Source organism: Mizuhopecten yessoensis, unplaced genomic scaffold, assembly GCF_002113885.1.
Source record: "Mizuhopecten yessoensis strain PY_sf001 unplaced genomic scaffold, ASM211388v2 scaffold5945, whole genome shotgun sequence".
NCBI lineage: Eukaryota > Metazoa > Mollusca > Bivalvia > Pectinida > Pectinidae > Mizuhopecten > Mizuhopecten yessoensis.
In genome coordinates this window covers 163,520-180,643 of record NW_018406302.1, presented here as the reverse complement: position 1 = coordinate 180,643, position 17,124 = coordinate 163,520, and the positions used below count along the sequence as shown (strand labels likewise).

General features: G+C 34.3%; 1 protein-coding gene across 1 annotated transcript; it reads right to left on the bottom strand.

Moving 5' to 3' along the window:
- Positions 1–4,084: 4,084 nt before the first annotated feature.
- LOC110451325 (sodium-dependent multivitamin transporter-like) lies at positions 4,085–15,399 on the bottom strand. Its single transcript, XM_021499257.1, has 11 exons — positions 15,064–15,399; positions 13,377–13,428; positions 12,740–12,807; positions 12,516–12,596; positions 10,059–10,110; positions 7,766–7,836; positions 7,420–7,506; positions 6,853–7,094; positions 5,727–5,827; positions 5,500–5,618; positions 4,085–4,490 (listed from the first exon to the last, which is right to left on the bottom strand). The coding sequence occupies exons 1-11, from the start codon at positions 15,397–15,399 to the stop codon at positions 4,410–4,412; spliced, it is 1,290 nt and encodes a 429-aa protein (XP_021354932.1). The 3' UTR covers positions 4,085–4,409.
- Positions 15,400–17,124: the final 1,725 nt, after the last annotated feature.

Below are 17,124 nucleotides of genomic sequence, written 5' to 3'. Positions count from 1 at the left end.
ATCACATATCAGCTCTACCCGTCAGGCACAGACCAGGTAAAACTCCGGTCACTCATCAAAATGTTATTTACCTGTTCTGTTACCTAGCTTAGAGCCAGATCCATTAATTCTTGACAGTATAACTGTCACTGTAATACTGTGTTACATGCATTGTAAAATTGTACATAATCTTAATTATTGTGATGAGAAATTACAATAATAAATACAGTGTACGTTATTGCATACGAGCCCTCCGTATTTTTTTCATTCCGTAATATTGATGAACAAATTGTACCTAATCGCACAGTTGTGCGGAGTGAAGCGCACAACGGGGCGAACGATTGCTAAATCGCCCAGTTGTGCGCACCATGTATGGACGATGTGCGGACGGTGTGTGAACGATGTATGCACGGTGTGCGCACGGTATTTTTGGTGCGTTGTGCGGTCACACAACTGTAATAAGGTTTATCAATTGTATGATAACACAAGTTTAGTTAAAGTGAAAATCTTGAATGAGTTAGGGTAATTTGCCATTTCTGGTCTTTCGCAAGTCCTCCTCTTCGGTCAACATCAGCTAGACGCTTTATTTACTAATTTTGCGCTTATGAATTTTATGCGTATCCATGTCCCTGAATATCTCTGACCCTGATGTGGCTGCTCGAAATGTGTTGAACAATTTACCCACCCACCGCCCCAACTACACCATTTAAAAAAAATACTGGACAGGACTCTGCTGTTGTGTTTGTTGTCAACAGGATATTTCTGGATCTATGCTGTTTCCAAGGAAATGATTCAGGAGGACTGGCTCACCACAACAACGCTGAAGGTGATTTGGACTTTCGCAAGGTGATATAGGCCTATGTTCATGCCAGCGTGGGCCAGGTCTCAAGCAATTTTTAAAATGTTACATGAACTTGTCAATCAGTGTGTTAGGTATTAATAATATACCATTGGACTGGATAAGTGGTATATCTACTTTGAACAATGATGTATCCAGTAATATGCTGTCAGATGATAAACTGGCACAGACCTACAAGATAGCTAACCTTGCTATATATGGTATCATTAGTTTGATATATGTGCTCCTTAGGAGCAGATAATTAAGTGGACTACATATTATGGACTTTAATTATGATTTAACCATGATCACTCAAGTAAAATGACCTTTGATACTTGTCTATTCATTTCTAGTCAAATATTATTCTAGTCAACGTGAGATAACGCTAGATTGTAAAGTTTATTTCAATATAGTTTTGCTGTATATCTGAAATTCCACAGTATTAATAACGAGTGTCTATTTTTTCGTCGCAGTTACGTTGGCATGTATATAGGTTGCACACTCTTGATGTTTGGTTTGGCGGATGGCTGACAATCTAATTCCAAAGGTTGAGATTTCCTTATTATATATCAGCTCATATATGGGAAATACACCTACACTGTGGTACCACAGGGTAGGCAATGGTAGACCATCTCATGTAAACCGGAATGGTCAGTTCTTTACTGTATACCAGTTCGAGCTATTTTGTCCCCAGAATAAACCGGGGACAGGTGTATTTAATAGGGTTAATAATACCATTTATGAAATATGGGCTCATGTATTGTAGAAATCACACCTAGTTTACTCTATTGGTGGGTTTACATAGAGAAACCGAGACTGGCAGTGTTACCACTGGGTCACTAACATGCCAGATTAAGTTTAGGCGTTTAGGTTCAGTCTGTCAGTCACCGTAAAAATAGGGGGATCCTTTATATAATCAATGAATTTGTAATATTTCGTGAATCGTTACTGCGGCCAGAAATTCTCCAAGTCTACAGTGTAACTTGCTGTTTGTGTTATTTTGTTATGAATCTTTAACTACTGCAGAAATGTGTCTCCCAACTCTCAATTGCTGTTAACATGTTTTTCAATTTTTCATTAGGGTGTTTAAACAATTCGAAAATTAACTATCTCGAATCAGCTAAACATGATAACCACCCATCATTTTGGGAACCTCTTTGTAACCCCATTTTTNTCTGTCTGTCTGTCTGTCTGGGTGTCTGTCTCTCTATCTCTTCTGCCTGTCTATGTCTGTGTAGATTTTGTGTTTGTCAGTATCTGTTGTTTTCTTTAATAGCAATAAAGGAATGTAAAAATTGATGATGATGATGATGATGATAATGATGGTGGCTTAGAAGAAAACAATGTGTTTTGTTTGTTTTGTATGTGTTTGAATATGCCATATTTATGTAAAATCTTCGAAAAATAAACAATTATAAAAAAAATATATATATATATATATTTAATGACGTGCCTCAATGTGTTGTGTATACGTACTTGTGTGTGAGACGTAGGTAGAGTATGTTGTTGTGTTTGCCTCCCTCTGAAAATGCGCATCTGATGCCGACTTTAAAGGGCTATCCCACTGAAATTCCATGCCGAGGGTACCCAGCACAGCATTACGCCCGGTCACATTAGACTGACAACGGATGCACCGGTTTGCCCTAGATGCTGAATGTTAATCATGGAATAGCAACTACGATTTGTAAGGACTTTTTGTATGTTCCAGCCTGGAGACAGAACCCATTCTTATATTAGGTGAATAAAGTGAACATTCTGAAATGGAAACCACCTCTGTTTGTGTATAATACTTATATGGATTGATTCCGTCCGAACTTGCTTATTTACATATCGTTTTGAAATTCTAATTAGTCGGCATTCTTAATTACAGAAATTTGCCGAAGATGAAGCAGACACAATGGTTGGATTAGTATCCGTGCCCAAAAATATTCAGGAGCAACTAGACCAAAAAACGTTAATGTTGAAGAAACAATAAGTTTGATTGTCTTTCTTGAACCGTGCATTACGTACTTTATTGTAGTCAGGACAATAACAAGTTAGTTGAACCATGTTTCTTGTGGTGTATCTAGGCAGACGTTGCAATTTGGTATATCAATAAAACCAGTAGTTATATAAATAAAAGGTTGTATAACAGTGAGGTTTTCGGTGCATGTTTTTTAATATCTGGACTACGGATATTAACCTGTTAAATGATATATTGTACATGTAAATTACATCATTGATTTGGTTAACTTGTTTGAATCGTTACAACATTGCAAATAAGAACCACTTTTGTAATTTTGTCGGCATATCATCTAAAACTTATACTCCAATCATATAAGCGTATAGAAAAAAATGGAAAACCAGTTTGTTCTGGAATGACATAGACACTCTCTTGAGTAAACATCAGCTGATAATCTTAAATATTTAATCAAACTCGTGATTTGTGTAAATATTAACGAATAGTTGTTTTTAACTTATTATAATCATCCTTCTTTGTGCCTAATACGGATCAATGTTTTAGCACTGTTGATTGTGTGTTGTTTCATTGATATCACTTTGTCATAGAGTTCTTCAAAATATAAACTTATGCATCTTTTGAACAGTTTGGGCAACTCTTGTGCATAATCTAAAAAATCCCGAGAGGATAAAACCAATGCATTATTAATTCAATGTGTACTCGCTCGCATGATTATGTTACAGATCATGTCATATTATACCTTAATGAAGTTTTCTTTAAAAAATTTCATCTGACCAATTAGATTAAGAACAATAATCCATTGAATACTTTTTCAAATATGATATATTTAAATATGTAATTATTATAACAAAAAGATGATGAAACATGCTTATAAGCAACAATTTTTAAAATATCCAGCATATTAAGTTTCGGATAATATCATTATGATCTTTGTTACTGTTTTTGAATGGATTATTAACCTTTTGAGAGTAGCAAAACATTACAACAAACTCTTTCACTAAAGATTGAAATGAATAGAAATTGTAGCAGCTGTCAAAAAGGACAAAAACTATCACTCAAATTCTTGTCCTTGACTTTCGATGACAATACTCCGAAAGGAACTTTCGAACGGATTGGAGATGATATAAACTGTCATTTGATTTTTTTTGTGATTTGAGACATATACAACATAACAATTATCAGAAATCGATGATGTTAAAATGCCAGATGATTACTCCTATGCCTTCAAAAATAAATGCTATGCACTGTCGCTTCCATTTTGCCATTCTGCAGTAATATTCGCTCGACATTTTAACTGTTATTGACAAAGTGAGTATTGATAGGAAAGTATGTTTTATTAATTTTTTTTTTTTATCAGTTAACAATTGAGCAGCCAGTAAGAAACAAATGGATTAAAATCAAATAAATCACCGTTGTTCCAAACGGTAGCATGAAGTTGAAAGAATAAACCGGAGTTCTTTGATAAAGCTAAGTGGTCGCGAAATAGAGAAATCACAGGCTGGTCGTCTCGGAAAAAAACCTAGTACGTTATCCATTGTGACCGCCCAGAGTCAAAAATATCATTATGACGCAAAAGGATTTGGTCAAATCCAACCCGTATGACACATGTAATATTGTTATAGGATGCTGTATTCATTTCCTGACAGAAATATCGTCTGTTATTGGTTCCATTTCAATTAGTTGTACTGCAGTTTCCTCATTCTGGGCTGTTACCTTAGAAAAGAAAAGAAACAAGACAGTCAAAAGTTCTTCGTGTGAGAGATTTTAAAAAGAAAACTTTTAATGAAAACAATTGAAAGTGCAGATGTTTCACTACCTTTATCTAACACATACATTAATCAGTTCTAATATTTCCCAATTTATAATTTTGACGAGTGTCATCAAATGTTACGTCAACTTCGCGACTTTTAACGGATGCTTAAACAATACCATTTATTACATTTTCAACAAGGAATTACAAGGCATTTTATTGAATTTGAAGTTTATATTTGTGTAATACCACAAATCACACTTTTGATCATTTCACAACAAATCTTTTACATGGAAAACATACACTCGTGCTATGAACACACAAACACAATCTCAAAAGACACACCATTTTCTCCCTGTAACCGAAATGTAACGGTCATTCATCAAGAAACGATGAATATCTTTGTATTTAAATTGACCAATGTATATATTTCAACATTTGGTGTTTTTTGCAAATCTACGAAATAATTAATGCCCAGAGAAATATGAAATAATGTTTGAAGTAAATAGATGAGGGAAAAGAGGACGTCGTATATACCATCGGTCTGATTTACTTTAACACTGATGACTTTAAAAACTGACATGTTGAATGTCATACTCGTGTGTGACCTAGAAATGAAAAGCGGCGCAAAAAGGTTTTCCTAGCTTAAGCCATGTGCTAAAGGTCAAACTCAATGTTTGATATTTCTCTATGTTGTTGATACGGGAGCGAATGATTATTTGTTAAGCAAATAGTTTGATGGTGAACTGGATGCATCGTGCAATCAGTAAGTGAGCGTACTGGATGTCGCTTCTCACGTTACTCTGCATGAAGAAATTACGAAAGTAACATTTTCAGAATATAAACTTGTTGACTGTTTTTCCTTTAAAAAAAAAACGGTTGACCTTTTCGTTATGAAAATACAGGTATGCCTAAGTGAAGTGTGGGAAAAAACAAAATTTGAAGTATCTCAAACTTCATTCATATGTGTACCTCATCTCTTCCCGGATACTTTATTCCGCACCGGAACTTCTTTCGGATTCTTTCGGGAATACAGCAACACAGATAATCACACACCGGTACGATCAACGATGGATCGACAGGCTTCCGAGCTGTTAACGAAGCAAACAGATAATAAATAAAATGTAATTAGAAGAAAAATAACATCGCTCAACTCAAAAATATTTGAATAATGAATAACATTTCTTTGAGAATAATACCTTGTAAACGGCTGACGAGAGCTCCAACTCCGACGACTAAGCAGATGCCGATTGGAAGCAACCATTTGTACGACAGGGAGTACAGTACATCAAGGCCTTGTCTGGAAAAAAATAACATTTATATCTAGAAAATATATTAGCATTTGGTTGGAGTGATAATTCTTTAAATGTGTCCATTTCTGCCGGAAAAAGTAAGCATGTGTCAGGATAGACGCTGAAGCGAACCGACAGCATAAAGGACAAATACAAATGATAACTTGAACATTAAAACCCGACTAGTATGTATATTCCAATTAACGTGCACTCACTATCAATACAGCTTTGTTAGTCTCCTCTTTTTTCACAATGATACATGTTATTATTAAATTCTCCCCCCCCCCTCCCCGATTACTGTATTAACAACATTCATATACAGGTACTCGTTAGCATTTCTGCTGTATTTTCATATACCTATATATTATTATATTGCTATTCTTTTCATCCTTATTTAGACCTATGTGGCTTAGCTGATTTTGCATTTATCGATCTCGTAATCAGCTGTTTACTCCGGATTTATTCATCCCTTTTTTCTTCCGGTCTTCGATCAGCATACATGGTTCATCACCATTAATTTCCGATAATATGATTATAATTATAATGATGTCGCACACTCGGTCCTAAACAATTAAATAGTGGCAAAATGATGAATGTCTTGCATATAAGAGGGACGCCATATACATGAAACATGAAACCGAAACATTCGTTTGACATGTGATCATTCTGCTAATGCTTGTTGCCACCATTATAACCGGTATTATGTATATACAGTACTTTTTATTTTTATAAAATTCCCTCACTTGTAGCTAAAGTGTCCAGAAGACTGGTTGTATCTAAAGATAACAAACATGGAAGGCTACTTGACATGCAAAACTAAAATAGCGAAGGCAAAATAGTTTGGAGAAAACTACTCAACAGAAATATATTAACGGTATGTAGTGATTGGTACTTTTATACTATTACAACAAAAAGGCAATGGAAACACGGAATAATATAGAGAATAAGTGAAACATGTATTCACATTTAAAAAACATAATTGACCGTTTTCCTCAAACTGTTTCAATTAAAATTTGATTTAACTAGCACTTACGGTCCTTGAGTGACGGTCATATGCTTCGCCCCCGCAATTGAATCAGTATCATTTGACATAAATTCTGTCATCATTTGCTCGTAAATATTTCCATTGGTAAATCCAGAAATGTTGACCAGAGGACAATTTTCCGTTGATGCCGGTTCTAATTTTGCATTTACACGCACTCCTGATGAAATCAACTTCCCTACTGATATCCATCCTACAAATAGTACACACACCAAGCCACCAACGAATCCGCCCTGTGTATGCAAAAAGTCAAAAGTTATAAACAATGTATGAATACCAGGAATCAAAATAAATTCAGTGTAATTGTGTATATACAAATCTAAAACTGAATGCAAGCAAAAAACTATCTGTTAACCTAAATTAGATAGGAAGTAACCGTCTTTTGATACTACGCTGACATGAATATCGCCTTTTACAACAGTCAGAATCAATAATAATTTAATTTTGTAAATCTTACGTTAAAGTTAATTGAACCACAATCAAATACATATAAAAGCAAACAGACGCGTTACAATGAACTGAACTAACTCTAAGTATACAAACGTCCAATCGACTTACCAACGCATTGGCTCTCGGTATAAACCATCCAAGGACATACACACCTACTTTAGCACCAGCAAAACAAGCTCCAGTAATATCAAGTATCTACAACACAACATAGAACAAAAAAAAAATATGTGTGATGTCAGGAATTTATTACTTTTGTCGTTAAAAATGTAAAATTAATTAAACATGCACCACTTAACAGGTTTTACGTAGGTTTACAAAGATTTTGTTGATTAATTTCAGAAAAGTACAATTCTGCAAAACGTGCGAACATGCAAAATGTTCATGTGACAAAAGTCGACAAAATGAAAAATGTATCAATTTCTGAATTCGACTGATCTGGATATGCGTAACATACCCGTGATATTGGTCCCTCGATTCCAGATATGACAAAAGTAACAAGTAAAGCGATCCCTCCGAAAAGTAACACTGCAAAAATGTTGTTACAATGTAATATATTCAAAAGTGTGACAAAATGGCAAAATATGTTTAGGATCCTCGTGCCGCTTATGCATTACTGAACTTTATACTACATTAAAACAAATGAAGTTAACTAATCGACATGATTGTTCTGAGAATAATAAGACAGAACAAGACCAGATTTCGAGGGCTAGACCTCATGAAACATTCTGCTCTGAACTGCGTGATCGGCGGTTATTCCTTGACGACCTAGTCCAACTATACATACAAAACAAATCAACAGAAGTAACAGTATGTGTGGAAAACTACAATGGAATTCTGGTTTCTAATTTGGAAGGGGTCCTTTAGCTTATAAACAGGTATACAATAGGCTGACATGCATGACAAAGGGTTTTTACACAGTCTGGTTATCGTTAAAGAACCCATGTAAAACTGCTTTTAAAACACCTGCTTATTCCACCGTGTTTTCCCCTGTATTAACAATAACCAGGATACAAAGTTTGTCGATTAAGCTCAGTTGGTTAGAGTGACATTCCACGAGTCTTAGGTCAAGGGTTCGAACCCTAGTCTAGCGACTCTGAACTTCCTACGTACTGTTGTAAATTATATGTTGTTTGTTTTATCTTCACCGTTCTCTTCAGATATGATCCATCAAAGTTTCAATTATGCTGGAAAAATAATTTATTTTAAATAAAAAGTTACATTTTTGGCACTGGTACTGGAACCATTAATATATAACCATTCGCTTTGTTCATGGAGCCAATGTTAAGACAATAAATAGCAAAATCATAAATGTTTTAAATGTAACATTTCGATATTTTTGAAGCATTTATTAAAACGGTATGAATAGAGATTGTTATATGAAGTGAAGTGTAGATCACCTGAACACTTTGTAACAAGTATCGCTTTTCTATCAGACATCGGTTTGGTGTGGGGTTTAACTATATCCTCCCAAAACACTGCAGACAGACTACTCAATAGAGATGACATGGTACTGCAAGAGATGAGAGTTAATGTATTAAAACAAAGTCCGTCCCTTAATGAAAACAATGTGATATTGACTAAAATATAAATTATTAACTTCATACGTGATTGTCCTTAGTATACAAAGAACAGTTAGATAGCACAACACGCATTTATACTATGTCATCAATTTTATTCAAAGAAGGCGCTTTCTATACAGTTGTGGGATCGCACTACGTTACACGATGTGCGATGTAAGCACGATGTGTCCACGGTGTGTGAACGGTGTGTGCACGATGGGCGAACGATAAAATGCTGGACGATCATTTCTTGCACACATCTGTGCGGACGATGGACGGACGTTGTGCGATAACAATCGTGGTTGGTGTAAATTGAGGAATGCCTTGACAATTTATACGGTTTCATGTTTAGACATATAAACTTGATGTTTACTTATGTTTCTATACTCTAGCAACATCTATAAACTAATATTTCTGTCTATACCTACTTATATTTAGAAATTGGGTTTTCTGTGTTTTTAAACAAACTTAATCAACACAATCCCGTTAACAGGTAAACATAAACACTTTGTACATGTACCTGGAACGTAGTTTTCTCCCCGCCTGGGGCACTTAAGTAACCCTTCGGGTAAGGCCGGGGGAGTGAAAATCCAGGTGTATGGGGAGCTATAAGCAAACGAATGCAAATAACAAATACTATTCATTACGGTCAAAAGATATCGCATATCAGCTCTGTGTGTCAGGCACTGGTCAGATAAAACTCTGGACACTCATAAGATTGTTATTTACCTATTCTGTTTCCTTGGAGCCAAACCCATTCTTGACAGCCTAACGGTCGCTGTAATACTGTGTTACACACATTGTGAAATTGAATAATCTTGATTAATGGGTTGAGAAATTACAGACATGTACACAGTGTACATTATCGCATCAAGTCTTCCGTATTTTTGTCATTCCGTAATTTTAATCTACAAATGATACCAATGAGAGAAGCGCACAACGGGGCGAACGATTGCTAAATTTCACAGTTGTGCGCACCATGTGTGGACGATGTGCGGACGGTGTGTGAACGATTTATGTACGGTGGGTGCACGCTATTTTTGGTGCGTTGTGCGGTCCCATAACTGTATATTGTCTTATGATATTGATGTGTGATAGACGCGCTGAGAACTAAGCAGCAAAAATGCATTATTGACAACTTTTGCGATTACCTCAGTGAAGCACTAAATAGTGAAGCCAAAAACAGACCCGGGAGACCGGGTGTTCTCTTTGATATGTCATGGACCATTTTCACCATCAACTGCTCAAAAAAACGAGATTTATTCTTCTTTACAGAGGCATAAATAACATTTGTATAGGACACAACTTGTTCTTTTAATTATGTATATATATTAACAGTTATGAACGGCTTGTTTATAGCCTTTAATTTCTATAAATAATACCGATTTTATAAATATTTTCATGTTCATGTTATCTTCTTGTATCGTATCATAAAATATAATAAAACATCATTAAGTTTTCGGACAAAAATTTTACCAAAAGTTTGAGAAATAACATATACTACTAATAATAATAATTATCGTTATTATATACCGTTTTATAACAACCTAGTTCGTATATCGTCTCAAAGTAATTCACAAATACTTCATATATCCAGTGATAAGACAGGGACGTGATATAGCACAGCGTCAGCAAACAAACAAAAAACATACCACGACGTCAACAAACAACGAAAGCATATACAACAACGTCAACGAACAAGGATAAAAATATACCGCGACGTCAACAAACAAATAAAAAATATACCACGACGTCAACAAATAAGTTGAAAGTTACATCACGACGGCAACTAACGAAGAAAAAAAATATCACGACATCAACAAACAAGGAAAAAATATACCACAACGTCAAAAAACAAGAACAAATTTTACAAAGCGTTTACACTCAAGTGCATATGATACAATATAAAGACAAACAGACGACTAAAGGCTAAACATTTGTTGCACTCCAATGTGGAAGATGTTACACCTGGTTTTGGTTCCTGAGTTGCTTAGCTTCTAGTGGATCACAACCTTTTGTTTGGAAATAAGCAAACATGACAGCTCCCTCCGTAACTGCCAACGTGGAGATGAATAGAAATAACAGGCCCGAGAGAAAAAACATTCTACAAAGAAATTAATTATTCTACAAGAAGTCATATTTTTATACGTTAATATTTCAAAACAAAACAATGCATTTGTTGTGATTGTACTGCATATTTAGTTACTTCAGCTTTACGCACCACATGATAACAGTATATCGAAATGTTAAAGATAATGTAGCTACAAATATATTTCAAATCAAGAACAATATATATAATGTCAATTACTCTATTAAACTCGAATCTCTGTAAGACAATAATATAACTTGTACCGAAGTTACTTTTAATCGATAAAGCATCTTTTTGGCGAAAGCTAACACGCAAGCACTTGCATATACAAATATACCGTGTGAACACCAAGGCGTACTTTTTGGCTGTTGCAACGGAGGGTGTTGCCTTGATCCGTTGATACGTTGACTGGCTAAATGACATCCTAGGTCCAGAAATTAGACCGCCAATGAATAGACTCCAAAACGACAGACGTAAAGTGGGATCGGGATTAAAGCTTAATAACAGAAACGACGTGCTTTGTTAAGTCCGGTTTCAATGGTTTAATCCCGAGCGACTGATTAAAACGGATGAATATCTGGTACTAATGGTTTTCACATTAGATATCAACTAACACATCGAACTGCTATTGCAATTATAAAAGAGATTCCTAAGCTTGTAACAAACGTTTCGAAAAATGTATAAATCCATAGTCGCTCTGTACTTTATCACCTATCCCGTATTGCAACTGAAGCACAAATATCTTTATTTACCAAAAAAAATTCGTTACTACATGTATGCTCGTTAATTTTATAAATACTGTGATTGCCTAATTTGACTTTGAATCACACACCAGGCATAACAAACAGTTGCCTAAGTCAGGACGTTGTAAATGTGAACATTTCCGATAACATGTAGTTGAACAATGTCTAATAAGTATTTACTTTAATGCGAAAGACACTAAGGCCCCTTAAGAACTTGGGAATTATTTCAGATATCTTTGGATCATGGGTGCTGGTTTAATTGGATTTCACATGAACAATGTTTTTCTCTGTGCTATTTTTATAAAATTTAGTAAAGAATGTTTTGCACGCAGCAGTGAAAAAAACATCCCGTTTATCCCATTTCAGAACGAGAACGAATGCAAAGGTTTGCATTGAGAAGATATTTTCATCAGGACTTTTCAACATTCGTGAAGCTCAACAACGAGCATTCAAAATGGAATCAAGCTTATGTCTCTGATGCCTAATCAGACGGAATGTAGTATTGTTCACATCAGTTATATTATATAACACCGTTATGTTACCTACTCCAGAAAGTTTAACCGTCCACTCTCCCTTACAATGTTCCATGTGCTGGCTAAACCACCTGCTTCCATCGTACCCTAGTTTTAAAAATACAAAATAGTGTTTCTTACGTATGACTGCTACTTCAGATTTATCTCTCGCACACCTTCCAAATTGAATCACAATGATATAAGAGCATATCTAACGTTCTGGCAATTACTATTTAATAATCATATCTATAGTGGACATAATGCTTAACAACAAAATGTTCTTTAACTACTCCATCCTTACCTTAAATATTATAGCAATCATGCCACCGAACATGAGTATGGCCTGTAGAACATCTGTCCATATCACTGCCGTGAGTCCACCCTATAATGGAAATTATATTATAGGTTTTTGCCAACATTATCATTAAATTAGTATAATCAATGACGTATCTTATCCAGTTCTTCCGACAATGACAAAGAGTATATGACGACCCTTTTTTATTTGCAAATCCATATATCACTTACAATTATCGTATAAACAACAACCACGCCCATCAATGTGGTAACGGAGATCCAAACAGGAATTCCAGCCACTGTAAGGAAAAACAAGTGGTTTAACATATTCTCGTCATTACTTACAGAACTTGTATCGACATTATGTTCACATGAATATGAAAGTAAGGTGTTGAAACCAGAAAACTACCACAGCTACAGCACACTATGGCGATTTGGAGAGAAACGTTTTTACGAAAGTCATCGGTAACATGCCAAATCAACAGCATTACTTTCTATACCTAAACATTAGTGGAAATTTATAGTGGTGTCTTTGTAAAGGTAAATACATTATTAAATATTGCACAGCCGCACAGCATGACATTAAATGTTTGTTGTTTTGAGATTAATGATGTCCTCTTTTTACTGAGGTGTGTTCCGGTTGAAGTTAATGTTTCCCGTTACGGTTTGTAGAAAAGTGTTCCTAACACATTTTTCAAAAACAGTAATATATCCAGTCTGATTAATTGCCTGTGGTTCCTTATCTTACAATTATCTGGCAAACTAGCCTGTTCATCACACCCTTTCTTTTGCAATTGTTTGGTAGAATACGTTCAACTCGGTTTACATTTAACCCCACAACTGACTGATTAGTTAAATTTAATCTTACCCATTTCCAACGTAACAGCCGGCACAAATGTAACAGTTCCGAGATAGTTCACCTGTCAGTATAGAATATCAGCTAGTTCAATCAACATGCAACCAAGTCAATACAAATAACAGTTTTGAGAATATATATGTAAAACCGGTCCTCGGTGTCAGTTGTTTTTGTAAAATATTCCAATTAACTGTTTTTAAAGATGGACAAACAGTTATCGATGTTCTAAGTTTTAGTGGCAGATTTGATCGTCAAAGTGCCTTATTTATTGTCAAAATCCTCAAAAGTCTTTTGATCAATTGCAAGTAATTATAATAAAACTGATTAATCGTGATAATGAAGACCTCCTTTGATGTTTTTGAGGTAATCATATTATTTAGCTCGATAAGTAGACTCATAAAAAAATATATCTTGATTTATAACTGATTTGTTTTCTATTATTTCATGTCAGTGGGATTAAAATTAGGATAGGTCGATGCATTATTTAAGTCCACTGATATATCAATGCACAATTACAATGGTGAGTGGACTTACATTGATAAGTTCCAAATTTCTCTCGAAACATCGACCAGTTGACGTGGTAAATTGATTTAATTATCGAAAGCCAACTTAGTTGTCATCATATCTTAACGTGTCACTATAATTCCTGGCGACTTACTTATGAAAAATTAAATTAATTTGTAGCCTGTATGTGTCGTCATAAACAGACAAAATGAGTAACTCATAAAGGTGAATTCTAACGTACTGGGAATGATCAAGTCCATTTTCCATTTCTTTCACATTTTCGATGAAACGCTATTTCCGATATTTTGAATAGAACAAAACGTTTAAAAGTACAAGGATTATCTCCAAGAATATACAATATTTAAAAAAATGACTAAAATCTGGCACTTATACAAAACTAGATATAATAATTCATGTGTACAACAGTTTAATGTTCACGAGACTAAATTATTTACAACATAGTCATTTTTTGACCGGACAAACAGCAATAAACTGGCATGAGTGACGGTAGGTAAATTATTTATTTTTTTATTAACCGGAAAACACGTATAATCACTGGACAATATATAGTTCTTACCGTCGAAAGTATAGATACACATGTTAAAAACAATCGGATCCCATGGGAATTATATCGAAGTTCCAAGTACTGAAATGTCAACAGGTATATCAATATAATGATCAATGTCAAATATGACCAACGCATGTCTCTCAATCATTGCCAGTAGTATTATTATGCGCACTGCTTCACCACGCTCTATGGAACAGAAACAAACAACATTGTCTGAAGCATTCACATTACACCCTGAGAAAGGCTCAAGGTGGAGAGAGTTATGGAATATACTTGATTGAATAGAAACAATCAATATGTTTTTTAAAGTGTTTCCTGTGGATTGTGATAATTAGTTCTTTTGAATGAATTATATCATTTAATGTAACTTTGTTTTGACAGTCTTCCCCGAAATAAACACAATGAATTATATATATAAATTATATAACTCAGTTTAAAGATGTTGCACATTATGAATACCTCATTAAGTGCTTAATAACCATGATGTATTTCCGCAGCATAAATACAATGACTGTAAATGTAGATGTATTAATATATATAAATCAATCCGAGGAGCTACCACAACATGCTAGTTTATTTAGTATCTTATCACACGAATGAATATGCACATTATGAAACTATACTTACATGATTCACACTTGTAACATTCAACTGTTTTAGCGAAGGAATAAGTATATGAAGACACAGCATATGGGATACGAAACCAGCTATTGACGACATGTACCACTGCATACCGTACATGTACACTTCCGCCGGAATTCCCAACATCATAATACCAGACTCAAACGTCACCATCATAGAAAAGGCAACCGGGATTATAGCCATTTTACCATCTCCTAGTATGAATCGTTTAGTAGTGATCTGTTTAGATCTGTTACGAATCGCATAGAAGAGGCCAATTCCAAGTGATGAAATCAGGCATAACACAAATATGACGTAGTCCTCCAACTTCAAAAATGTCATTTTGACTTCAAATTGAATCTAAAAAAGTGATCAAAAAACATATAAAATAATGCAATAATATGCTTTCATTGTTGTTATGTCACTCAATTATTTTATTAAAGTATATACTCTTAGGAATTGTTACAATATAGTACTAATATATTTTGAAGTTACCGTACACGAATTGTTTTTCAGTAAAGCATATAGTGCAAGATTGAACTAAAGGACCTTGGAGATACAAAATCCAGTGCTATTAGTAAACGTATTAAGAACTAATAATTGAAAAAAATATAATTATAGCATGTGATTAATGAAACGTAAACTGTTCTGCTTAAATTGCCGAACTGGGGCATTGTGACTTAGACGACTCTTTGCATAAAGGGCTACATGTATATACGCATACATGTACCAATCAGTCGTAAATCAAGCTTGGTATGGCATTAGGCCGATAACTGCATGTTACGTGTACAGCGAATCAATAACACATAAACAAGCAACCTAAATGTCAAACATATGGAATGCTGATGGTTAATGAACTATAAGTACGCCTAAGCAAATGAATAGACAGTTTGCAATGGTCGAAAATAATGATGTCTGTATTTTTCAAATAATTTGGTTTATACAATCCATTAACGAGCAACGACACTTAGTTTATGTAAGACAAACACGCAAAGCTTTCATAATATAGAACAGAAATCATATGTCACGTCACACTTATCAAAGTAGATGCGTATAAAGGTAATGGCATAAATGGCATTGTAGACATTCACATATACACATATACAAATGCAATACACACACTTTAGCTTCATATATTTCATTTATATAAACATATGTGAGTGCTTACTTATGCTTGCAATCCAGACCTGAAACACAAATCTACATTCTATAATACTGTTTGTATATTTTGAATGTTTTATCGTCTTGTACATGCGTTTGCAGTTATTCCAAAAATGATAAATTCTAGATCTATAACAAGTATCTACGTCTGCCTTTAAATCGACATGTATAATTCAGTAATTGTATTAAAAAAACTCTTCATTTATTCGTTTATTTCTCCCATTTTGACTCAATAACTTTTTTTTATATGATGCAGTTAATATTTTTTTTGTTCGGTATTCTTCATAAAAAAACTAAATTTGTAAATAAGTGCATAACAGTATTGCTTTTTTACACTAATTCGTTGTTATCTTTCTGCCATTATGACTCAATAACTCTAACTAAAGTTGTAATTAAATGCTTCCTTACATTATGTTTCTATTTTTATTATCACAGCCTTGATTTGTTAAGAAACGTGTAAAGTACGAAAAAAGGCATGGAAAACAACTAATCAGCAAAAGAAAAAATAAATTAAAAAAATAATATTAAGAAGAAAACGTTTTGAATGAAACAAAATAAATTCAGCACATGCATGTTTAAAAATCGGCAACCAAACAAGATCTTTTGTTTTTAGTGAAACCAACTTACTTGAACTGTGGTCCGCCTAGGATGTCGTCTTTCCTGTTATTGGTGGTCAGATTAGTACGTGTTCTCATATAATATACCTGATATACAGCATTAATCTACTTTATGATTGTAATAAAAAACAGATGAATTGAAGCAGTCGAAAAAAGACATTAACAATAACAACGTAATTATATATTCTGAACAGAAATATTATCATGATTGCCAATGCAATATGGTTCTGGCGGCATATGTCGTCTACCTCTATTCTACACCGGCTTTTTTTTTTAATAATCTTTAAAA